The sequence below is a fragment of the Aythya marila genome, assembly GCF_965140915.1.
Source record: "Aythya marila genome assembly, chromosome: 1".
NCBI lineage: Eukaryota > Metazoa > Chordata > Aves > Anseriformes > Anatidae > Aythya > Aythya marila.
The window spans coordinates 194,422,438-194,448,851 of record NC_139042.1 but is presented as its reverse complement, the minus strand read 5'-3'; the positions used below and the strand labels follow the sequence as shown (position 1 = coordinate 194,448,851).

General features: G+C 37.8%; 1 protein-coding gene across 1 annotated transcript in view; it reads left to right on the top strand.

The window, feature by feature from the left end:
• The window catches only part of FAM185A (family with sequence similarity 185 member A), a 57,942-nt gene that overhangs the window by 20,864 nt on the left and 10,664 nt on the right, over positions 1 to 26,414 (top strand). Inside the window, exons 3-7 of the mRNA XM_082777742.1 lie at positions 145 to 237; positions 5,197 to 5,335; positions 10,364 to 10,405; positions 16,894 to 16,989; positions 19,080 to 19,214. Coding sequence (XP_082633868.1) covers positions 145 to 237; positions 5,197 to 5,335; positions 10,364 to 10,405; positions 16,894 to 16,989; positions 19,080 to 19,214 — 505 coding nt within the window. The remainder of the gene's footprint in view (positions 1 to 144; positions 238 to 5,196; positions 5,336 to 10,363; positions 10,406 to 16,893; positions 16,990 to 19,079; positions 19,215 to 26,414) is intronic.

The following is a 26,414-nucleotide window of genomic DNA, read 5'->3' as shown; positions in this document are numbered from 1 at the left end:
TAGTGAATGCAATTTATTATGTCTTATCCAGACAGGTGTTACTTACCTAAGTATCTTGAAAAACTGATAGGCTTGATTGTCAAATCTAACTTGTTTTCTAGTTGTGATTGTTCTAACCATGTGAATTTTAAACTCTTTTTTCAGAGCCATAAAATTGACATACGAACGAAAGGTGGCAAGGTAATTGGTCTTGGAACACTTTGTGGAAATACAGATATTCATGCAACAGAGAAGGGTGTAAGTAAGAATTGACACTTCCTCTCCAGTGACTTGTTCAGCTTGCCTGTTGCAAAATGACTACATTTTGAAGAACATGTGCTGAGGAATACTTAATGACCCTCATTGGTTGATTGTCATTTCACTTTTAACTTACGTTTGTCTGTTTAACTACCATATCTTATATTATGCTTAGTTTGGATTAGACAGAAAGAGGAGTAATGAGCAAGTGGTTGTTCAATCAGCACTGAAGGTTGGGCTAGCCGTTACAACTCATCAGCTTTAATTATGTAGACCCTCACAAGGGTCCTGAGCTTTTTACTTGGCTGATGTCTAGACACCTAGATTCTGTAGTAGGCACCTGAGTTTATTTCAGTATCTTATGAATAGTGAGTGACCTGATACTTGCACATGCTTCCTACCTCCAGTTTTATGTAGTAAGAATTAAGAGTAGAAAGTTTCATATATTTGTTTGCAGCTGAGGAAATGCAGTAATCACATGTAATCCTGCTGAGATGCAGTGAGAATAACCATGAGCAGAAAGTTTTAGAGAAGTAGCTTGCCTTTTTCAGCAGGTGGCAGTATGAGACAAGCCTCGTACTATGCTAATCTGGTTTTGTTTCTTAACGTGAGTCGTCAATTCTCCATTATTTAGGATACTGCAGAGTTAGGATCCTTTACATAATAGTAGTTTTCACACCCAGTCTGGTTCTTAGGCTCAGTTTGAATGTTCAGTCATAATACCCATGCATCTGGTTGCATTAGGGTTCATTCAGTCAGATGTATTGATACATGAACATGTGGAGGCAAGGCTGGAAGTAGCTTGGGTGCATGCAGAAGGCTGTCAAAATCACTAAGTACCCTTAAAACCAGCAGCACTGGGAAGAAGCAGAAAGAGTTCTTGTAGCTCTCACTAGCCAAGGATAGAACTGAGACCAGGCTGTTAAGTTCCAGTAGTCCAGAATTGCCTCTGCAGAATGCCATTTGGTGCTATTGCATGCCTTGTAGATTGGGCTCTGAGATCATATGGTGACTTGTGTAGAGTCAGCCGTGAGCTGTTTTTAACTTCCTGTTGAAAATTAAGTAACTCACCATTGGATTTTCCAAAAGCTGTGAACATTACCTGCATTTCTTTGCAGTGGATGCTAGCCATCCTTTTCATGTACAAAGGAGCCCTTAGTCTGCTGTAGCTGAGCTATTTATTGCTGTTTCTTCATGAACATTATTTCATCCCAGCATGACCTCCTAGCGTAAAGCAGAGGGTAAGATTGGACATGCTCTGGTGCCACAGTTGGACCATCAGCACTGGCCGATTATTAGTTCCTTTGGGCCTTTTTACTAGTTAGGGGACTTGGGATCCATCCTAAGCCACTAGTGATCACAGAAAATAAAAGAGCAGAGATAATTTACAGCCTTCTTAATGCCTGTTATATCTTCCTGTAGAGGGCTTCCACTGGAAGGATTTGGAAATTGGAATCCTTGCTTTCTACCAGTGAAAAAGATTCAGTGCAATCTAGGGGGAGTGCTTTGACCACTGTGGATTCATGCTCTTTGCAACCTACTAGCATGGTGATCATCTTTAAATTAGACTCGGTGTTGCTTAGTCGTTTGTTCCAAAGTAGTTTGTTACACAAGTGGAGTCAAGGGAGTTTGTTTCAAATGGTGTCTTAGTGGTGCTGATCAAAATATGTATGGTAGAAAAATCATGAGATGTAGATGTACATGAAAATGAGAAATGTAACGGTTTTGCTTTGAAATTTTAGAATCATTCAATTATTTTTTTTTGTTGGTGGTGTTTTTTTTCAGGCATGCTGTCCTTCTGAAGCAATAAAACTTCATGCAGATTAATCTGAAGTGCTTCTTTGTGATTATCAATATGTATACAGTATGTAGTACTGCTAGAAGCTAGTCTTATGGTTGCAAAACTGTAGGAATTCAAAGTGAGTAATTTTAACAGGAATTTGCAGCTATGGAACAGTTCTGGCTCACATTACTGCTCATTAGAAAAAAATGTTGTGTAGTTAGAAAGGATAGTGTGAGACTTCTTTTCTCAATTGGCCACTTCTGTTAATCATCAGTTTGCCTTACATCTCCCCTGTGTGACCACGTGAGGTGTTTCTTCCATCAGATGTAGTCATCATTATGTAGTTACGGCTCTGTCAGCATTTCCAGCCCCCTCCTGGAGGTGGGAAGGGAAGGATGTGGTAGAAGACACTAAACATGTAGAGAATATTGTTAAGGGGGTGAAAATGGAGAAGGTATTAGTAAAATGGTTGAACAGAATAACACACAAAAAAGCAAAGCCAAGAAAAATAGAATGTGTGGAAGGAGTTGTTTTTGTCTTATTTAAACATAGCAAGGTGTTAGTTTTCATCTGGAAAGTATGGTCAGGTGTGAAATCAGTCTGATTTATGATGATGGACTAATCCTTTTTTTTTCTTTAAAGCATAAGAGTCTGCGGGAGCTTGAGCATGTGGTCAGAAACTGTAACTCCCAAGGCTTTACTCTGAAGGGAGGGAGTTTTCCCAGAAAAGCTGGTGACTTGACGGACAAAAATAATCAAATCTGTTTGACTGGGGAGTCATTAGCTAATCTGTGCCACAGGGACTTTTCTATATCACTTATTTAACAGAGCCAAACATCTATGTTCTGCCAAAAAAAAATCATAAAAGTTAAATAATTTGAGATTGAAAACATATTTCATCTCAGCAGAAGAGCAACCCTATTTTTTCCTGCTTCCCCATCTAGAATATATTGTAGTCTTTTACTTGAGCAGTCTGACTCCTTAACTCGGATTGTTCTGAAACAAATATCCATTATATTGGTAGCGGTTTTTATAGTCATTAGCTGATTCAATATTTCTTTTTATTGTGTACTGTGATGAATTTTCTTCTTCCTGCTGTGCATTTTTAAGAAAGGTACTTGTGTCTGGTAAATAAGTTGATCGGTGAGCTTGTTTTTAATAAGGTGTCTCACTAGGTATTTATCTTAAATATTAATATAGTCAAAACCATAACATAGTAACAGATGTAGCTTTTTGCTTCAGGCTTTCATTTTCCTGCTCAAGAATGCCATTAGGCAGGCATTTTGTACCCAAACCGTATAGAATATATATTTTTTTTCCTTAAATCATGGCTAGCTCTTACTTTTGTCCTGCTGATAGCAACAATAGCCCTGCTTAAGTTGGCAGGGTGCACTGCAAGCTGCTTAAATACCTTCAGAAAAGGCTTAGATTATAGAGTCTAGAATGACAGTGGCTTTTATTTGTTGCCTTGGGTATGTGCCACAGCAGTTTTACACTTTGTCAGAGTCAATGCTGGTGACTGAGGGAGTAGCAGAGTATTTGGTGTGAAACATTTCTGGGGCAGATGCAATCTAAATTTATGTGTTTTTTTTAAGGTCTCTGCTTGTTAGAATTTCATTAGAGATGTCAAAAATACAGAAAAAAAATGAATTACTGTCACTTTCAGGAGCAACAGGTTGCCGTAGTTTCAAGTTGTTCTTTCCTAATATCATTGGTTTTGTTTAGTGTTGATGCTTAGGTTCTGTAGAACTATTTTGAGCAGCAGCATCTACAAGGATTGTAGGCATTGGTTGTTACATCTATAATTCTAGCACAGCATTTCCGATAATCAGATTTTCTTAAATATTAACAAAATCTTTTATGTTATTTGAGAACTACTATGTATTCATTGTATCACATCAAAAGTCTTGAGGCAAGGGTCCCTTCTGTAACCTTTACTTAAGGTATAAAGCTTAGTAAGTATGGATTGGTAAGGTCACAGTATAATTTGGCTACAATACAGTCGATGTCAAATGAGCCTCTTTAGCTAATCTATTGCAACACATTTTTGCATGGAATCTGCAAGACTGGCTGCTGTTTGTCAGAATACCTCTTATATCATCCAGAACATGTTCTTTTATGTAGCATAACACTGGAAGGGGCAGCAGACTTAATTTTTGCATTAACTTTTTTCCCCACAGAATGACAATGTTAAAATAACAAAATGGATGTCAGTTGACATAAGGTGGTTTGATCCTAGTAGGCCATATGTCATTTCATGTACCAATGAATTTGTGCAATTCACTTGAAGTCGACGTAAGCAAAGTAAAAACAGACAGAGTGGGGTTTAAGTCTGACCTGTCGCATGATTCCATCATAAATCAAGTTTAACTTAGTAAGAATAGAATTAAATTCACATGATAGTTGCACAAGAATATGACTCGTTCTGTTTTGTTCAAGTAGACTTAAAATATGTCACGATTCATTACTAATAAATAGGTTATCCCTGCTCTCTATCACCTTTTACTTCCTAAATCTGTCCATAGTGCAGCACCCAAGTCTTACCCTTTCTTTCCATTTCTATTGGAAAGAAATAAAAATAGAGATCTTATCACTCATTTTTCAAGGCCTTATATAGCTTCGGACTTATGTCCAAGTGTAGAGGCCTGAATAGCCAAGGTAATGTGAACAGTTACACTGATAGAAAGAGCAGCTATGTGGGTTTTTTCATTGTAAACCTTCACCGAAGCTATGTCTACAAAGTAAGCCAATTAAAAATCTGCATATAAAGCTATATTTAACAAGAAAGACAGTAGGTATTTTGATATATGGTGGCAGAAAATTGCTAATTAACACTTTGTCGTAATTGTGCATGACATTAGTTTTCATTATTAAAGCTATACTTTAATTTTCAAAATCATTTTTTTTTAATTGAGCTTTTTTTTCATCCATTTGTGACTGGGTTTTTCACTATTCTGATGGATGCAATAATTCACAGTAATGTTGTAAAGAATTACTAATTTGTTGGTCTGAGCTCTTAAATGAAAAATGTTTTTGTCTTGTGTAGTTTTTAAGAACTTGATTCAGTTTGCTCTGCTTTCCATTTGTTCTGTCTCATAATACTGTAACTTCCTTCTGCCTCTTCAAACCATGATGACAAGTTTTCCGTTATGTTTATTTAAGTTTATTTCTCTTAGAGTGTGAATATAGAGAAGCTGCAGGGGTCATCCATCAACATAACCACGGAAGATGGGCTGCTGAAAACTAAGTATCTCTATGCAGAGTCTTCATCTCTCTCATCAGTAACTGGTGATATTCTGCTGGGAAGTATTCATGGTAAGAGCTAGGTTAGGAAAATACTGCCAAAAATGTAGTTGCTTTAAAGGTATTAATAATGTTTACAGTAACAAAAGCACTAATGTTGTTAGTCTATCACTAAACAGTTAGCTATGCACAGTACGTGAACGAAACAATTCTATGTTTATTAGAGGTTAAGTTAAGGAGAGTTAATTTACCATTAGCATGTTGCATTTATCTTTTAAAATAATTTTATAAGTATGGTTATAAAATAGGAAAATGGTGTTTGTTATAGGAAAGAAACATACCAAACATACTAAAGATGTCAAAACATTTTTAAAATAAGCAGTAACAATTATACTAAAAAAAGTAGTAAACAGGCTCTGCACCACATGCTTTATTTTCCTCTTCAGAAAATCTTACAGCTTCTACTAAGACTTATGGTAGAACTTGGTTCGATCTCAGAGTTTTATGCACAAATTGTGTGTGTTGACAATAGTGTGGTGATGGTTTCTGTTCTTGGGGGAGGGAGGGAATCTCTCATCCATCCAGCCTTTACTGCCCTTCATCTAGAACTAAAACTAATTAACTTGAATGTCTCAAGTTAATAGGAGTCAGGGTTGGAACCTGAGGTCTTCCTAATTTAACAAAATTCCCACTGAATTCTGTCAGTGCCATAATGCGTTTGTGATTTTTACATTAAGTAAAACTGAAGATGTACAAACGGTGAAAATTACTTAGGTCAGTCCAAGTTCCAGATTTCTAGCTATACACCTTATAAATAATAAGGTATATAGCAGTTTTTTGTTATGTTGCTTCAGAAACAATTTTTCATCTTTAAAGGAACAGCTCCATTGTCCATTCATAGTAAACACAAAACTGTTTTCTAAACCTGTTGGGTAAGGTTCACTTCAGCGTGCCTTGGCAGAAGTAAGATATTTTTGTTGTATTTTTCTGACATGTAGGTTTTATTGCTACAGGTACTTCTAGCCAATAAGCTGCTGGTTTTTGTTTTTTGTTTTTTGTTTTTTTTTCTTAACTTCAGACAGATATAATAACTGTGTGGAGTGATTAGTTTGTGAGCACATTCATGCCTCTGTGCAAATCCAAAAGTTTTTTTAATCTTGGTATAAAAATGAAATAATAACAGCTGTTGTTAGTGACATACTTCCGTAATAACGCATCATTTGTAATTTCTCTAAAGAACAGTGTGAAAACAAGCACAATTGTATCCAAATTATACATTACTTCAGCGTTATTTTCATGGGCAGTCTACTAAATGGGTCTGGAATGCCTAACATTATTTTAACTGTTTCTTTTAAAAACAATTGGTCTATGTTTTTCACACGCTCACAGCTTCAATGAAGTCAAGGGAACACAAACTTTGCAAACATGACTGAGTGCTGTTTTGTTGTTAAAACCTGGGCTGTGTAATCCTAGTTAGTGCCCAGGCTTTAGTGGAAACTTGGCTCTGGAAGAGCGTGAACTGAATTTAGTCTTTCAGGTCCTGATTTTAAACCAACTCTGTGAAGAAACATTGGTTATTCTGTATTGTAGACCTTGTGCAATCCTATAGCATAGGTATTGTCTTCAATACTTATACTGCCTACTGCCTCAGATTATGTAGGCATAAGCATGTAGTTAGAAGTAATTTTTTTCTTTGCCATTGCAAAATACACAGCAAAACAAAACACCAATACTGCCATGATACAAATCAGCTGTGGATGATAGATTGTGGTCAATGACTCTGGTCAGAGTTGCAGTCATTGTCTTAGAGTTCAAGTGGAGATCAGTAACGGGTGGTGTTGCTCAGGGGGTTGGTATTGGGACTGGCACTGTTTAACATCTTTGTCAGTGACATGGGCAGTGGGATCGAGTGCACTCTCACCAAGCCTGCCGATGACACCAAGCTGTGTGGTGTGGCCGACACTCTGTAGGGAAGGGATGCCATCCAGAGGGACCTGGGCAGGCCTGAGAGGTGGGCCTGTGATACCTCATGAGGTTCAACAAGGCCAAGTGCAAGGTCCTGCAGCTGGGCTGGGGCAATCCCAAGCACAAACAAAGGCTGGGTGGAGAATGGATTGAGAGCAGCCCTGAGGAGAAGGCCCTGGGGGTGTTGGTGGATGAGAAGCTCAACATGAGCTGGCAATGTGTGCTTGCAGCCCAGAAAGCCAACCATGTCCTGGGCTGCATCAACAGAAGTGTGGCCAGCAGGATGAGGGAGGTGATTGTGCCCCTCTGCTCTGCTCTCGTGAGACCCCACCTGGACCTCTGCGTTCATCTCTGGAGCTCCCAGCACAAGAAGGACATGGACCTGTGTGAGTCCAGAGGGGGACTGTGGAGATAATCAGAGGGCTGGAGCACATCTCCTGTGAACACAGGTGGAGAGAGTTGGGGTTCTTTTCTCTTGGGAAGAGAAAGCTCTGGGAAGACCTTATAGTAGCCTTCCAGTACTTAATAGGGAGCTACAGGAAAGCTGAAGAGACACTCTGTCAGGGAACGTAGTGATAGGACTAGGGGTAACTTAAAGGGGGGTAAGTTTAGATCTTTGGAAAAAAATCTTCACTCAGAGGGTGGTGAGGCCCTGGCACAGGCTGCCCAGAGAAGCTGTGGATGCCCCATCCCTGGAAGTGTTTGTTAAAGGCCAGGTTGGATGGGGCTTTGGGCAGCCTGGTCTGGTGGGAGGTGTTCCTGCAGGGGAGTTGGAGCTAGATGACGTCCCTTCCAACCCAAACCATTATATGATTCTATGATTTTGCAAGCAATTGCACCTAATGTAAAAGCTAAGTAACTCACATACTCAATAAGACAGCTAGATTGAAGTGTCCAGAAACATGTTGTTCCACCATATGTTTTGGATCTGAGGTCACTGTATTCCTAAAGATACCCCTTAGAAGGGGGGTTACAATTTCTGTGGAAATATCAGTGAGTGCACGTGTTTTTTTCCTGTAGCTTTAGCCATAGCTGAAGGGAAGGCAGCAAATGATCCCAGTTGAAATGGTCTTGCAGGGCAACATAAAGGTAGAGAGAATATGCGTGTAGGTATTCTTACCTGCTCTTTTACTTGCTTAATCAGAGCAACCCAGCCTCCTGAGAATCACTGAAGCAAACAGAAGGAACATAATGGAAATGTAAAGTGATGCCCTTATTTATACACTAAAAGCCATTGTTTGTCCCTGGGCTTATACTGACCCTGACTTGCAAAACTGTATTTTGAAGTTCTATGGATGTGTTAGATAACTCTTAAGAAGCATCAAATAGAAAGTAAACAAAGCAAACAAAAAGCATTAAGATGCTGTTACCAATTTCCATTAAAACTATTAGATTTTGGACTTTACAGTATCGTGCTACAGTACTGAATTCAGTTGAATGTAATAATCAAGCTAGTAGTTACTCTTTCCTTCTTTGCTGTGGATGTATCCAGAAAATAAATAGCTATGTTAAATTCCAAGTTTTGGCCTACACGGAACAATTGCTTGACCAAAAGTATGCTTCTGTGCACGGTTCATAGACAGAGCAGGTCACAGTGCAGCAGGAAACTCCTATCTGCTTCGAAAGTAACTTCTGTTCTAGCTAAATGTTTGAAATGAGGCTATCATACTGATATGTTTACAGTATGCAGTTTGTGCAATATGTTTGTGACTGATAGGAGTTTGATTTCTAAATGTTAAATGTTCTTCAAGGATCTGGTTAACAAAACAAACAAACAAAACAAAACAAAACAAACAACAAAAACACAGAAAAAGAACAGACCAGTAAATCTACAAGGTCCAAGAGGTGTACTGAGACTGTGTGTAATCTTTGGGAGTTTCTATTTGATAAAACCCTAGGCTTTTTGTAGATTGTACAGAAGTACTAGTAATGATAAGTAATGGTAATGATATAGTGAGCCTTTAAAAAAACAGGCTAATGGTGAGGCCAAACATCTTTCAAATTCATTGGAAAATGGCTTTGTTTCAACTCTGGTTATCAGATCATATTATTATTATTATATGGTATATGCTTGAAAATTAAGACTATAAATTGAAGACCATTGATGACCAGTTTCTTTTCTAGCTTTTAGTCCATGGACTGCATAGCAGGTCATACAGAGTGGAATGCATTCTACCCTTCTGGCTGTTGGGTCTTATTTTAGGTCTTTTATACTTCAGGGGGGAAGATGGAGTGGTAGCAATGAACTGTCATGGCTTTTTTTTTTTTTATTTAAAGCACTTTTTTTTTTTTTTTTTTTTTTTTTTGAGGCAATTGCACATGTATAACATACCTGGAAATGTGATAGCTTCTTCAAACTTTTAGACTGTTAACAGAAAAGCCACTGTGTTATATGTGCATCCCTCATCCTTCCAGGTTCTACTGATGCTATAGGTAAAGGGGAAGAGTGTGTATTTTGAGATTTAATGATATACCCAAGCCTGTTCAGAGTAATGCAAGGTCGGTAAGAGACCATTCTATGGTTTATACCTTGTATGCTCTTTTGTTTGATGTTCTCCAGTCTGCCCAACACACAGAGATCTCTAGATTCATTGGAGAGTGTTTTCCAGAAAATAGCCTTTGAAGATAAAGGAAAATGTCCCCCAGATTTGTGGAGGAGGGGTATACGCATATATTTATGTATACAAAAAAGGACAATAGGACGAGTAATAAAATATCTTTTATTAAAATTCTGTAATAACCCATAGTGCTGTTGCAGGCATCTGACCAAGTTTTGTTTGTTTGTTTGTTTGTTTTAAAAGAAGATCAACAATTAAATAAGAAAAGTGCTCAATTTGAGTCTCTGCTTTTCTCACCATCATACCCAGTCTGTGCCTTAAAGCTTTATTCAGAATATTTTTCTTGCCTAGAATTGCTTCTTTGTTTCCCACATGTGTTGAGATTTTTGTTTGTAAAGCAATAATAATGAAGTAATATAATTAATTTATATTGTTTCGGTTTTGCATGCAATGCAGATATACTACTGTAACTATAACAGCCTTGTATAGGATTACTTTATTTTAGTCTAAAATTTGAGAAACCAGTCACAAATAATCCACTTTGAATGTTAAAATGTCCTTTTTTTTGTCTTAATAGGTAACACCAGCCTTCAGACCAAAACAGGGAGTATCACAGTAGGTAGGTCTTGCTTTCTTTCTAAGAAAAGGCTTCTTTCTCTCTCTTTTGTCACTCTTCCCTTCTCCTTTTTAAATTGAAATATTCAAAGGGAAAGTAAAAACCTGATTTTCTAATAATCCTCAGATGTTTGTCCTCACTTTTTCAGGAGTATCATTCATTGTTGTGTATTTGAAAGATATTTTCCAAACTTGGCTCTGACTTGGCTCTTCTGTAGTTACGCAACACCAATTCTAGCTTTCTACCATACCCCCTGGGCTTTAGCATTAGACTGAGTCTAACTATTTTCTTTTAGATTAAGTTGGGACAAAAGGACATGAGAAAATACTAAGTGTACATCAAATGCAATTACTTTGCCTTTAACCCAGTTCTCTTTTTTGTTTTAATTATTAAATATGTTTAACTTTCATATCATGTAGTAATACTCATTGATGTTTTACATATTGTGAGGTAGGAAAAAAGCTTGTAAAAGCTTAGTGTTTCCAAACCATGGTATTGATCATTGAGTTTTCCATTCAGAAAGAAAAGTAGCTTTTAAATCTTCTCTCAGCAATTGAGTTTTTATACAGTGGGATAACTGAGTTATCAATTAGATTATATATCGTACTATGAAAGTATTAGGGCACCTTCTGTGTTGATGTACTGTAAATTGGTCAAGAAAGTGAGAAACTCAATTTCTGGTTATTTCTGTGGCATTAAACTGAAGTAATAAAGCTGTAGACAACACTCAGTGAACCTACCTTGAAGGATTTCCCCTTCTGTAAGTAAATTTGGTTATAGACCTAAATCTAAGACTTCTGTTAACAATAGTGACTACAGTCACTATCTAGGCATCTTGCAGGGACAAGATGTCCTGTCACAACTCTTCTTATGTTTCTAAGCAATCTATATTAATATTCTTGGAAAATAAATGCAATGCACATTTTTATGAGTTAGTCATTAAACCACAGAATTAAATCAAGCTTGCTAGTCTGTTTTTCCTTCAGTTAAATAAACTCATAGACTATGAAGAGCGTTTGAACATTTCTTAACACAGGAGGTAGTTTTTTCCACCAACAGATGATGATTATTTTCCATTAATTAACCAGGTTCAGCTTAAACATTAAGAAGCATGAACACTGAGAAGCATTGAACTGACTTTATTTTTCAGATTTCAATTCTGAAAATGTTAGTTACAGTTAATCTTTTCTTAAAGAGCATTAGCCCCTCCCTGCTTTAATTTTGTATGGATTTTTCCAAAGGCTTTTTCCAAAAGACTTTTAAGATCCAGTGGTTCAGCTCCAAAATCTTGAAAATGTCAAGTTTTAAGTGAAAACTTTTCACATATGAGGAATTCATGCCACAAGGTGACTTGTTGGATTGCCAGAGAGCTGATGGAGATTTGCTGATAGCTGTAAGAACAGCTTAGGTCTTCTGTCTTCCCCAGCTCGATTTTCATATGCATATAGTTACTTGTTTTACTGCAGGCAGAATTTTATCAATTAATTGAAAAATGCAATCATCACTATTCTATGATCTCTACATTTTGAGGATGTATTTTTCTTAGAGATTTATTTACAATTCAAAACATAGTTGAGAATGCTAGATTTTATTTCACAGTATTTGAGAGAAAGTACAACAAAAAATTGGGGGAAATTCTTGGATAATTCTGTATTAACACGAAAACAATGCTCCCGTCTTTTGCTCTATAATTTTCTGGGTATTTTTTGTTATTTGTAGAATAGTTCTATCTCATATATTTATTTTGCAATTACTTGTTTCTGTTTAAAAAAAATAAATCTTTTTTTGAAGATCCTATTCAAACCTCAGCTTAATTTTAAGCATCTAACATATGATAAGGTTTCACACTGACATTGTTCAAATACTAAAGTAGGGATAACGCTTTTTGACAATACCATGAATTTTGTTAGCTGCAGATAAATTGTTTTGCAACCTCATACTAAAAGCTTTCTACTTCTAACACATGTTTTGTGGATTTTGGATGGGTTCTTAATTTGAAACAACCAGGCCTATTTTTACTTCTAGTTTACATTATTACTTAGGAAAGTCATTAGAAATCTGAATACTCTTACAAAAAACAGTGGAGTACTTTGTTCTTAGAGCTAATTTGATCTTTAAGTTTCTACTTGGCGCTTCTCCACTGGGTTGACTCCAGTTCATAAATGTCTCTCTTCTGTTAGGAGTCCTGGAACTGGATGCTGTGTTCTAGATGTAGTCTAACAGGTACTGAGTCAAGGGGAATAATCTCCTCTGTTGATGTACTGGCCATGCTCCAGTTAATGCTGTCAGGGATTCTGTTGGCTTCCTTTTCTGCCAGGGCACAGAGCTGGCTCGTGTTCAGTCCAGCCAAAACTTGTTTATTCCTCAGCGTTGTTGTCATCGTCTGATTATTCTCTACTCTGCTGCCAAGCCAAATTTTACCCTACCAGCTCAAGATAAATAAATAAATAAATAAATCTTTATTACTTACCTTTTGCCCAAGGGAAACAACTTCTAGGTTTGGGTAAGAATGGCACTGATTTATGGGTAGCAGGGGCGTACTCTGGAAAGCACACAGACATCCAAGGAAGTCCAGTTACCTTTTTCTTCCCCAAACAGATGCCAGTGTCAGTTTGTGGTATTCTGCTAACTTCTTCCTTCAAAACCCATGCTGGAGGACCAAAAGGCTTCTGTGACTTAAAACGACAGACTTGCTGTCTAAAATGAACTGAAACCTAGCAATTCAGAGCAAAGTTTCATCTCTTATCTGAGGACTATATTCAAATATCAAGTAGCTACAATCTAGGTTTTTGAGAAAATGAGGTGTCTAAGCCCATCTGTTGTGATTTGTAAGTGTTATCATAAGTCTTCTCTCTAGTACTGAGACAGAAGGCCAAAATTTTGAGAGGGCATTGATTGTAAAAAACAACATTTAGACATTCATAGAATCATAGGATGGCTTGGGTTGGAAGGGACCTTAAAGATCACTCAGATCCAGCCCCCTGCAATGTGCAGGGATGCTATTTGTTGAAAATTGTCATTTTTCTTAATGTAGCTAATCTTTAGACTTTCTATATAAAGTCTATATATAGACTATATATATAGTCTCCACTATATATTTTTGCAAGATTACTCTATGAAAACTGAGTTCTGGGCATTTTTCATGTACTCTTTAGAGTAATATCAGCATCTTATTTCATGTATCAAGTCTTTCTCTTAGGCAAGGTATTGTTCTTAATGCTTAACAACTTTGTTGAGGACATCTTGCTTCAATGGTTTGTTTTGTTGTTGTTGGGTTGGTTGTTTTTTTTTTTGGTAGTAGTAAATACTTAAATAACTGAAGTTGCTCAAGAGTGCAACTCTTAAACAGATGGTCATCTGTTCTGTTTCCAGCAGAACCATTCATCCTTGTATTTCCCCTTGAGTTGTCAGTCCTAAGGAAACTGAATTTGAATTATGCACTCTTTCATGTTTTGGCTCTCAGTTACTCACATTAATCTCAGTTAATGGGCATGTATTTAAATATAAAAATATATTGCCTTACTTTTGTTCTGTCATAACTGTAAATTATATGCTGTCTCTATCATTATTAAAGTTATGTATTTTGTCCTACCAGATTCTGTTATTTAATACAATTTCTCCTGTTGAAATATCTATTTATTTGAATTTGCCTTTTTCAGTTATAGAAATTGTCTGCACTGGTTTTATCCACTTTTCTGTCCTGTCTTCCTCCTTGCTTCTCATTTATTTAAGTTAAAAAGATGCAAAACTTACACAGCATCTTTAATAGACTTTGCAGAAGTGATGGGCAACTTTAAGTCTCTTGGTATTATTTGTATCTTATTTCATATGTAATCAATATTAGATATTAACATTAATTTATTAATATCTTATTAATATATTAATATAATAAGATCCATATTAATAGATAATATAATAATTATTATAGTATTACTGTATTATTAATTTAATGTAATAATAATGTATTGATATAGTAGATATTAATCTATTAATATCTAACTTCAAATTATTCCATAAGTCACATTCAGTTGTTTCTATAAAACATATTTCCTGTTTTTTCTGTAGATCAAAGCTGGACATGCAGTTTAATGTCATCTTTAGTCTTTGGTTAATGCTGGCAAGGTTTGAAACTTGGCTGTAGTTTTTTCTTCCATTTAAATAAAAAAACTTTCTGTTCACTGTTGTGCTATAGAAGTCAAAATCTGTCAAGTCATCCTCCCAAACAGTGTTTTCCAAGGGCATTCTACTTTGTCTCAAGGATTTTTATTGTTTTGCATTGTTTTTGGTTTTGGTTTTTTTTTGGATTTTCCAGGTAAATGTGTGCCTCAGTGCACCTATACCTATTGCCATCTTCCTGCATCCTTTTTTTTTTTTATACATTCTTCAGACAGAATCCAATCTCTCACAAATTTAGGGTTCTATTCTTTTCTTAAAGAATTGAAAACAGAAAAAAACAGCAAAAAATAAATCTTGTAGTGGGGCTACAAAAGGCATCTTTCCACTGTGGAGAACTTTACAGGAGCCACTTTCACATTTGAAGACTGGGAGTTAGGAAGGATTCACTAAATAAACATTAGTTTCTGTAAAGTACCATCAAGTGATGGTGTTGTACAGACGGCTAGCAGTTGTTCTCCCTGAAGAGGGTCACTGTTGTATCACAGGAGTTTTTTTTTTCACAGTGCAGAAAAAAGAACTAATAGTATGTTTGTTTAAAACAGAAGAATTAGAGGCTGGATACTTCCTGTATCAGTTGCCAACAAATCTCTGACAAAGTTATGTGGATATTCAGTGATTGGCTGTTAGTACATTTGATTGGGGGTATTTGCAAAAATAGCTGTTATGGGAAATTGTCTATCTGCTGGGACCAACATTTTTAATAAAAGGTTGATTTGTATAAACTTCACCTGTTTCACTATGATTACCTGTTTGAATATTAGGAACATCCTTTTAAAAAGTTATCAGAAAATGTTTCATTGTGACTTACTTACCCAAGCAAAGCTTTTCCAGTTCATTAATTTAAATTGACAAAGAGTTAATTTGTTCTTTCAGCTATGGACCAGAACTTCCTTAACATAAAATCCTCTGAGATGGGAAATGCATTCACATCCAATTCAAGTTGTTCTTGTTGTTTTTTTTTGCTGGCCAAAGATGGTGTCAGTTTCTCAGCTGACCAAATGTGGATTGGCTACTTTTTCTTTTTTATTACATTAATCTCCCCCAAAAAATTCATTTTAGCTGAGGGATGATAATCCCTTTCCATGTTTCGACTGCTGAAATACACTGATCTTCCCCATCTGTGCTTGGGATCAGAAAAGCTCCAGATGAGTTTGTTTACGTACAGAAAGCTTTAATTAATGCTAGACATCCTTGTTATGATAAATCAAGCTTATTCTCCCATGAATATTTTCACTTTTAAAATAACAAGTTTCAGTCTAGTTTGATTTTTGTTGTTTTAGTGAGTTCTGAAAACTCAGCTGTGCTTCTTGTTCTATACACCCCCAGAAACTAAGAACATTCTCATTCAGTATTTCAAGATTTTTGGCTAATATTTTTGTTCCTAATAGTCTTTGTAGTAAGGTGCTTCACTCACTCCCTTTTGCTCATGTACATACGTAATTTTTCTTTGCTTCTCTACAGTTGCTTCACAACTTCTTTGCAGTTTTTATCAGCAATAGGTCTGTTCAGCAGTTAGAAAGGTAGCTGCCCAGGACCTCACTGTAATATTGTGGAAATCTGTGTTCTTACAACTGGAATAGATTGCAAATTATTAAAGTCTACTTCTCAAGTATACAAATAATGCTTTTTTTAAGGGCTTCTATTTCTAAAAAAGGTTGTTCAGAAAGTTTTGTTGTCATAAATTACAGCTAATAAGCTATAGAATAAAGTGTACGTCTGTTTATTCCAGGGCAAAGAATGCATGTTGATTCCCTATGTGCATTACATTACAGTGGCTATATCAGACATTTGTTTAAAATTCAGAGTTCTTCCGTGTAACCACATGTTAAACGCACAACTGCTTGTTGTTTGCATGTGGTAACTTTCCTGGGTAAAGTTTCCTCTGTGCAAAGTCCAAACAAATGAACTCTTTTGGAAATTAAAATAAATCTTAAATGTTTCAGATTTTATGCTCAATCAGACTACAAATGTGAATTTGTCCTTGTGGAAAGAAGTAGGCATTGTTATACTTGGGCAGAAAGAGCATTGTTGAGCTGCAGTAGATCCTACAAGTCCTGCAGGGGTTTGGCTTTGGGACCAGTGCATGCCATAATTCCAGATTGGGAAGATAAGTTTTACTGAGAAACCTGTTTTTCTGAGCAAAGTCTGACATTCAGTAAATGAGTAGAAGCATCAACTGCTTCAACATACAAAAATTGATAAAGTCAGTTCAAACAACAAAGGAAGATTCTAGCAAATATTTATTTAAACAGAGTGAACAACAGCACATTTTTAAATCAACGAATGATACACAAATCCCTTCTTTTTCTTTTTAGATTCATCGGATGGAAGTCTAAAAGCTTCTACACATCAAGGGTCAATAGATGTTTATGTCAGTCAACTAAGAGAAGTGGATCTGAAATCCCAGAAAGGTTAGCAAACTGCAACAAATACGTTTTTGTAGCAACTAATGATGTAAAAGAAAGATTAGAGATTTTTGTTCATGTGTCTAGAAAAGATAGTTTCATGATTCTTCATTACCTCATTTCTTTACCTCGTTACTAGATACTTCTAGTAGAGTAAACTCTGTAAGGGACAATGATACTTAAAATGGATTACAGGATTTTTATATCTTTAATCCTTTATCTTGTCAGTCTGCCCAGCAGACTTCTGCAGAGTTGACTTTAATTACAGTCTTTGTCTTGAAAAAGTTTACTCTATGATACTAGTATGTATATTATTTTATACATATATATGTATATCTTATATATGTGTACATAAGGGCAAACATCACGCATTATATTGCTTTTTCTTGCCTTTTCCTGATGAAATATCCAATTATTGAAATAGGCAGAAAAACAGAGATGAGAGTGTCTTACTCAACCATTCTTCCTTTTTGTTTTTTCCTCATGATTACTTGCTGGAACTTTGCTTTCTAGTTAAAAGGTCACTCCTAAAGTTGGATTCATAGTTTTGCCATTCAGAAGTTATGATATTGTAAATAACAAAGCCCTGAAGACATCTTGTTTATCTTACTTTTGGAGAAAACAAACAAACAAACAACAACAACAACAACAAAAACTACAGCATTCTTGTGTTAACATGATGGTGTTTTAAAGGAATACAGTATTTGGTAGTTTCCTCTGGTTGTCTATGAGATAATCTTATGCCCTATTAAAATTTAGCAGTTAATCAGAAGGGAAATAATGAAGGAAATACATTGGAATCATATGTGCCATTCTTCTGCACATACTAGGGTGGTTCCATTGGTACAAATAAGTTTATTTTTGTATTATTTCTTAGATACATTTTGAATCACTAAGTTATGTCTCTTTAAATTAGTAGCAAAGAAGAATGTATTTAATAAAAGCTAATTCATGTTACTTTCAAAACATTGCCTGACATCTCTTCTGGCAGCACAGTTTAGTATAGGCAAAGTTGATAAAATTCTGTTTTCGTTTACCCTGTAACTTTGGAGTAGCTGCTGACAGCTGCTGAGTAGAAAATGTCCAGTCTGTGATAAATTAACTGCATGTGTTGGATTTTGTGAGTCATATCACTGAGCTACTTTCCAAGGAGGACCTAAAGAAAAGACCTTTCTCCTTTCTTATCCTAAGGCTTCTGTGAATCCAGCAAAATTTAGGCCTAAATTCTACTGGCAGTTATTTCTTCTTCAGGAGTATTCCAGGCAATTGATTAGTCTGAATTTAAATTGCATAGTTAGGGTTGCTTTCTGACTGCTACACAGTTATTACATCAGTTTTATCATCACGTTCTGTTTCAGAGTTGGAGATATATTTAAATAAATGTTTGTGATTTTCTATGGTGATTGTTGAAACTGGATAGAAGCTAAGAAGTGTGTCTACAGAGCTTAAATTTTAAGTACTGCTGGGTTTTGTTTCAATGTGCAGGATGCAACCTCCAAACATTGTGACTAATTCCAAGTATGACTAACAGTGGTAGGTTGGGGGCCCAGGACTTGCCTTCAATCTGATGCATAGAAGCATGTATTTTGGGGAAGCAGATGTCAGAATTTCCATTTTTTTTCTGCTAGTGTTAACACACTGTAAGTGGCATCCCATTGTTCCAGAGAAGCAATTCCTTTATAATGTGCTTGTATTGTACTGCGTGCTGGATTCATCATCAAATACCATGTCCATGCTCAGGGATGTCAATATGCAACTAGAAAATGAAACTAGAGTCATAATACTTGTTGAAGTCTGTTTTATTTGCTTCCCTTGGCAATCCCCACAATAAGGTCCTCTAGTGAGATCTAGTGAGATGCTAGGAGTGTATGTTAATTTTCATAGCGTCTGAAGAAATACTGTGATCCCATTTTATAAATGTGACATGCCTTCATTTGACATAACCAGAATAATGTATCTGTGTTTATCCTTTGACAGGAAAAAAAGTGTGTCTGAAGGCTCTTAAAAAATTGTGATTTACCTTATCTAAATAATTGCCTGTTTTGTGATTTGATCCCAATGTTGATCTAACTCGCTTTCATTTAAATTTATATCAGGTTCTATTACAGTCAAGGTACCTGCCTCTCTCAAAGCCTATTTAGAGTTGTCTGGAAGAAAAGTGGATGTGAGCTCAGAGATCCAGTTAAAAGATACACAAAGTGCCTCCAAAGATGATCACGTTACTTTAAGTGGTAAGGCTTACTAATCTTGGCTACCATTAAATGTCTGTCTGGCCTCAGTCAAAGACATCTACACTTTCGTTTGAGTTTATTGCTCTTGGCCTCTTCCTATTTCATCTGTTTCAGCTTCACACATCTGCTTGTGGCATTGAACTCTCCATGTTACTAGATGGCTCTTTTGTTTTGTTTGGTAAATGATTTGTGAATACAAACAACTGCTGCTCTAACAAAAATCTTAGAGCCAAATTCACCCTCAGCATTATTCCAGTGAATTTGTGGGAAGTAAGTCGAGGCTGAATTTGACCCATTGCTTTGTTGGCTTAAGCAATCACATATAATAAATCACCAGGGAATGTCTATTAAAATACAATGAAAATTGGTCTTTGTGCATCTCTGTTGGGTGGAAGGGTGAATTAAAAGGTGTGTGTGGCATATTTATAAATGTATGGTATAAGTGTTAAACAGAGTGGGTTAGTCTGAGAAGTGATGGGTGGGAGATAACTGAGAGAAGAGCAGAAGTTGGAGTATGGAGGAATAGAGTACATGGAAAGGTGCCTGTGGTTCCTGGAAACATTATTCTAATGCATTTAAAATTGAACATGAAAACCCCGAGTCTTGCTGTTTCCTGCTTCAGAAAACAGTCCTACAATTCATTGTCAGGGTGTGTATTTCTCTCCTTCCTCCAGACCTGTCCATCCAGAATTTAAGGCTGTTAGTGTTACCAATTACTCACTTTGCTCAAGAGGCAATGTTAATGTAATGTCTGAAGGCTCCAGCTTTGTTTGTGGAAGTGTTATGTCAGTATGACCTGATATAATAACAGAGTGGGTGAGGCTTTGAGTTTTTCTTTGTTTTAAAGCTATGAGAATATGTGCAAAATTTCTTTTCTTCCCCCCATTTAAAAAGGTAATTCTTAAGTCCTCAATATCAGGAAATGTTAGAAGTGTACGTACATAATCATAATATGTAACCTGCTTGTATGCAATAGTCTTGAAATGTACAGGCATATCTCTTCCTACCTTGAACAGTAATTAGCATCCAAGTTTATTAGTGGTAATTAACTACAGCTTTTTAAAAACAATGGTTAAAACTCCTCGGGCTAGTAACCTGCAGAAGGGTCCCAGATTCCAGTCATGCTCTAGGTAACGAACAGCCTCAGCAGTAAAGCAACACAATCCCCAGTGAATGAGGACCACTGGCCGGTCATCTTGCTGCTCTGGCAATGCTACAGATAAGATCAGTGTTTCAAATATACACAGATGAATGGCTTCTCTGGGTTCGTGATCCAGTCAGTGTTTATATAGCACAGTCATCGCTGAAGTGGAAGCAATTTTTCAGCCTACCATACTGTATATAAATGATCCTGGCAGTTTAGGCGAAAAGCGGCTCCAAATTAGCTAACCCTCACATATACGGATCTCAAAGCCAAAATCAGCACCAGCATTTGGCCACTGATCATAGTTGGTTTTAAGAGGTTACAGCATTGTGCAAAAAAACTATTACATGCAGATGAAAAATGATCGGAATACAGGTAAATGGAAAATAGACCCTGGGAGGAATTTTCTGCAGGATGCAATTCAGCTAAACTAATGCTGGGCTGAAATGGCTAGTCTTCATCTTACACCAGGGATTTAGCTCTGTTGAGTGTTTTCTCTCATAATACAACCAATGATCAGATTCTCCTGCTCTTTTCTCTGCTCTATAAGAAGCAACAAACCTGAAGGGAGATGAATTATTTGGTTTTGGCATGTGCTTTGTTCCTTTTCTTACCCTTCTGAAAATAGCTCTTTGGCTTTCTTTGCCAAGTAAGTTAGTAATGTTCCTTCGACATGGCAAGGGAGAAGCTTCCTGCTTCTCCTTCTCTTTACTTTACCCAAAGGGATACTTTTCTTTCTGCAGCCAACCACTTGTCCCTTCGTTCTCAACAATCTCTTCTTAAAGGTGATATATAAGAATATTCTTCTACAGGTAGACGCTGAAATAATTTAAATATCTTTTAATGCTGTTTGTATATCATAAAAACATTGTTTACTGTTTAAGTTTTAGCTACAGAGTCTATAGTGATCTTTGTTTAGCTGCAACTAAATAAACATAAAATGGGAAGAGGGGAGGGGTTTTGCTGAGTGGGAAAAAAAAAAACTTATTACGAGAGGCATGGCAGCTAAGATTTTTATGCTTCTGAGGTCAAAGGTTTGTTTAAAAATAGATGGCTTTTCAGAGACTGGCCAGTTCTCATGTGGATAACACTGGAACTGGCTGCCTTCAGGAAGCTTTCCTTGCCTCTGGGAATATCGTGTGAGAGGTTAGAGAGGAGGCTCTCCAGTGAGAGCGCTGTGGGTTGAATGAATGTGCACCTCACTATCACCTGCTCCAGGAAGGCCTTCGCTCCTGCTCTTACTGCAGCTATCACCCATGTCCTCACCTTGCTTCAAGGCTCCCACTTCCACACTGAGTGAGGAAGGCAACATGCTACAGTCCCCCAAGCAATGACATCCAGGGTTCTGCAAGATAGCCAAGGAAAAGATCTGGGTGTAGTCAAAGCAAGAAGATAAGAGCCTCGAGTGAGAGCTTCAGAGGCAGAGTGATGAGACTGTGAAAAGGTGTTTTATTTTTTAGAAGAAAGAGTAAAGGACTTGCCTGCAAAATTGGCACGCCTGTCAAAGAAGGGATAGAAGCAGTGCCAGGGAGTTTATTCTTTTGCAAGGTTAATCTGCAAGGATAAGGCATCTGTTTCCTTGACATCAATAGGCACTCTTGTAGGGTGGTATAATGACGGTTACAAAACCAGATTTTTCATGCTAAGCCCTGCTCCAGCTTCTATCTGTAAACCATTTCTTTGGCCATCTAGTTTGAGAGTATTTGAATAATACCAGTAACTTCTGGTGGTAATCATGTTAAGACATTTTTTTTACATTCCTTGGTGGAAAGGGTAGGAAGAGAGGGTTCTTATGACAAGGTTCTGTAGCCTTCTCAAGCCCTTAAATCTTGCTGCTAAATGACTCTGCCTTACCTGTTTCTCCAGGTCTGCCTGTATTCTTATATCAGCTCATTTAAGAAGCCTGCAGAGACCATTAACTATATCTGGAACTAAATATGGAATTAGGAATGGTAGCAATCTGATAAACGATTCTGTGATTTAAGCAGAAAAGGAGCGTAGAATCACAGGATTGTTATAAATGGCTCAGGATTCAAATTAGGATTAAATAAAAAAAATAGGATTTATTGAAAGAATATAAAGGAATAGAGGTAAGCAAACAGCGCTGGGTGCACCGGGAGTCTCCGCTCCACCAGGACGCACACCAGTTACATCAAGCAGCTGATTTTTATGCTCCTAGACTAATACATATTCATTACTACTTCTAAAAAAAATAGATTATTAAAATTAGCTTCCGGGGTGCAGTCCCTCCTACTGGAGCATGCGCGGTCTCCTCTGGGGTCTCTTCTGGGGGTCTCTAGGGGTCTTCCATGCTGAAGGCTCGCAGTCTTCCTCTTCCCCTTTGTACTTACTGGGCACCATCCCAAGTTTACAGAACACCTTCTTCAAAACACCTTCTTCAAATCTTGTCTCCCAGCCGCTTTTCAGCTTCTTTCTCGGCCCCCCCATAACCAGATACCAAAGATCCACATAGTATCCCATAACAGTCAGTAGTTGTTATCAGTTGTTCTGAAACTCCCAGACACACGGGTAATTAAAACATTCTTCCCCAGCCATTCACAGACACATCTATAGCAGTGTTAGAAATAGAAGTCCGGAATAACAAAAGCAAACAGGTTCATAAATTTAAGAAGTGATAAATTGGCTAGAATGAGGAATGAGGGGGAGACTGGGACACACTGCAGCTGTGGTTCAAGCATTGAATTGCCAGTGCAGGGCCCAGAGGCAGACAGGATTCAAACATTTCAAACAGAATTGTTCTTTATGGACACGAATTGTTAAAACATTCCTCACAATCCCTTATCTTCTTTTCAATATCCCCAATTCGTGTCTCTTCTGTTATTAATAATTGGATTTCATCAGTTTGTTCTTGGAGGGTCCAATTCTTAAACATCATAATTGACATATCCCCTTCCCTTTTTAATGAAGTTATTACAAATGTACTATTTATCACCCGGTGTATTAATAATGTAAGACAAGGTATCATACAAGGTATATACAATAACATAATTACACCACATGACAATAAAAATAACACTCTTTTAACCCATGGTCCACCAGGCAGCCATGAAAATAAATCCCATTCCATATCCTTCCAGGTTTGTGTTTGCTCGCTCACCTCCCCCCCTTCCTTCTCTGGGATGGGAGAGAGAAATGGGAAAGTGAAGCCTGTGAGTTGAGATAAAAACAAGAAAATAATAACAATAATAATAATAACAATAATGATGATAATAGTACTACTAGTAATAATGTGTACAAAACAAGTGATGCACAATGCAATTGCTCACCACCTGCTGTCCGATGCCCAACCTAACCCCGAGCAGTCCGGCCCTCCTCCCAGCCTGCCTGCTGACAGGACAGTGAGAAGCTGAATTTGGCTTGGTCCTTGGCTTGGTGTAAGCACTGCTCTGTAACAATTAAAAACAATTAAAACACCAGCATATTATTAACATTCTTCTCATCCTAAACCAGAACATAACATTCTATCAGTTACTAGGAAGAAACACCCTTTTTATCAATCTTTAAACAGCAATTACTAAAGCTAAATTTTCCACAGACTTCTCCTTCTTGTGCTAGTAAATAATCCAAAGCTAGGCAATTTTGATACAAAGCAGTTCTCATCTTTATAACTCATTTAAATCAGTTCTCATCATTTATAACTATTTCTATTACAGCTAATAATTCTATTAAGTATATATACTGGGGTCCTATAGTCCCAGGATCTGTCTTCTGCCCACGTAGCTGGATCATAATAGGCAAACGCCTTCAGTCAAGGAGTTAGGCCCGCTTTCAGGGTCACTTCAGGCTTGTGTTACCGTTCGGCCTGTCAGGGTGATCCAGCTCCTGTAAAACGAATCACAATTTTATATAGGTTTAAAAAAAAGGTTTTTTTTTTATGTTATTTTCTCGGGACAACCTGATCTTAGTGTGGGAGAAGTCCGGTCGAGGCCCTCTCACTCAGCAGTCAATACCCATAGGGGTTGCCTCCCTCGGTAGACCATACACACCGCAGTGGAGGGTCCTGCCCCGGTCTTGCCTTCTCCGTTTTCTCCCTTTAGGCTTGTCCCCTTTATTTAGCATCCTTCATTCATGCAGAGCCTCGTTGCCAGAATATTAGTTCTCCCTTAGCTTGAGTTTCAGTTTCCCAGGAGTGGACTCAACCCTCCAAGTTTCAGTAGTTACTGGTCCTTTTATTCTGGATGCGTGGGTCCCTTTCTGCAGTTCTCACAGCTGTTTCAGTAGTCAGTAAAACAAGGTACAGTCCCTCACATCGGGGGTTCAGTGATTCTTCCCTCCCATGGCTGCTTGTTGAAACACTTTCTTTTTTATCTTCTGACAAGTTAAATAACAGTTATCTAATTTGCTTTGCCGTATGGCCCTTTCCAGGTTCCTGTAGCAGGATTCATCTGATAGCCACGGCTACATTCACATTTGTAGCCACATTTCAGGTTGATACAGATTTGACTACAGATACCAGGGTTTTGGCATTCATCAATACCTCCACAGTTTCTCTTGTTTACAAACTCAAACTCAGCTGGACAGTCACATTCATTTATGTTGCATTCCTTCAGGGGCTCATCACCCCAGTCCTTGCAGTCTCTCTGCTGGTTACACACTTTATTGATATCTATGCATTCTCCACTTCTGCACTTGAATTTGCCAGGTCCAGAGCACTGAATAACATTGTTTCATCAGTGCCATCCAGACAGTCTCTCAGACCACTGCACTGCCTACTCCTATGGACACAGTTCCCATCTTCACATCTGAACTGGTCTGGCCTGCAGGTCCAGGAAGGGCAGTTAATTTCATCACTTCCATCCTTACAATAAGGATCTCTGTCACATCGCCACTTCTTGTAGATACATTCTTGTAGATACAAGTCACATTGTCGGGCGAAGGTGAGCAGCAGGCAGAGCGCTCCGCACCGTCACCTGTGTCACTTATACTACTCCTATTACCCATGCTGTTAGTGTCAGTGGCATCCTCCTTTTCTTTTTGCCACTGACCATTCACCACAAATGGATGAGACACATGATTACTAGTTAGGAAAGAGAGTGTAACGTCTGCTATACGGCTGCAGGCAGTGCCAGCTGCAACCTTAGGTTTGTGAAAGAGCCTGCCGGTGGTCATTTGGCAGTGTAATCTGCGTCTCTGCACTCCTGCCCTGCAATAGAGCTAAGTCGTCATTAGTAATGGTTATAACATCAATCTGGGGACTAATAGTCCTTTTTGCATTGCAAGATAAACCTTTTATAAAAAGAATGCTAGAGTGAAGCAGCACAGCCGCTGCTGCCGCTGCCTCCATGGTTACGTCAGACAGGCTCTGATCTCCCGTAGCAACTCGATCTCGGATGTTCCGCAATTACTTCAATTTCCCCGCGTTTTGCAGCTTCTGTCAGGTCTATTCTTTGTCTCTCAGAGCCGTCCGTGGCTCTGCAGCGTCCCAGGGCTCTCTCCGTCCAGCGGTAGTCCCTCCGTAGTTTCTCTGGTCTCCCAGCGCCGCTCCAGTCTCTCGGCGCCGCTCCGGTCTCTCGGCCTGTTCAGGTCTCAGCGAGTCCAGGTCTCGGCCTGTGCGGGCCTCATATGTTGCAGGAAGCACAGCCGAAAGCACCAGTAGAGTCAGATCATGCTCCTGCCTTTTTCTTGTCACAGTCAAAACATTTAAGAGCAAAAATAGGATACACGAGATACACAAGATACACCGGGCCCATATATTAGGCACCACCACTCAAACTTGGATAAAACAGCACTTCTTTTCAGTCTGTCAAGCACTTCGTTCATCTCTGCCCACTCCCCTTGCAGAGAGTACAGAACCACGGATCGGAACTCTGCACTCGCTTTGCAGCAACGCTGCGTCTCACTCACACAGCACAATCGCACACGGAGGCCTCCAGCACATCTCATTCATACCACAGGAATATAACTTAGAATGATAACCAACCAAATAAGTATTGTTTCTGACTGTGTTCTTCGTGAAGTGACTTGTAACACTTTGTTTCAAACCCTTACACTTACACAAATACTTTCAACACAAAATACGTACAATATGCAAATAT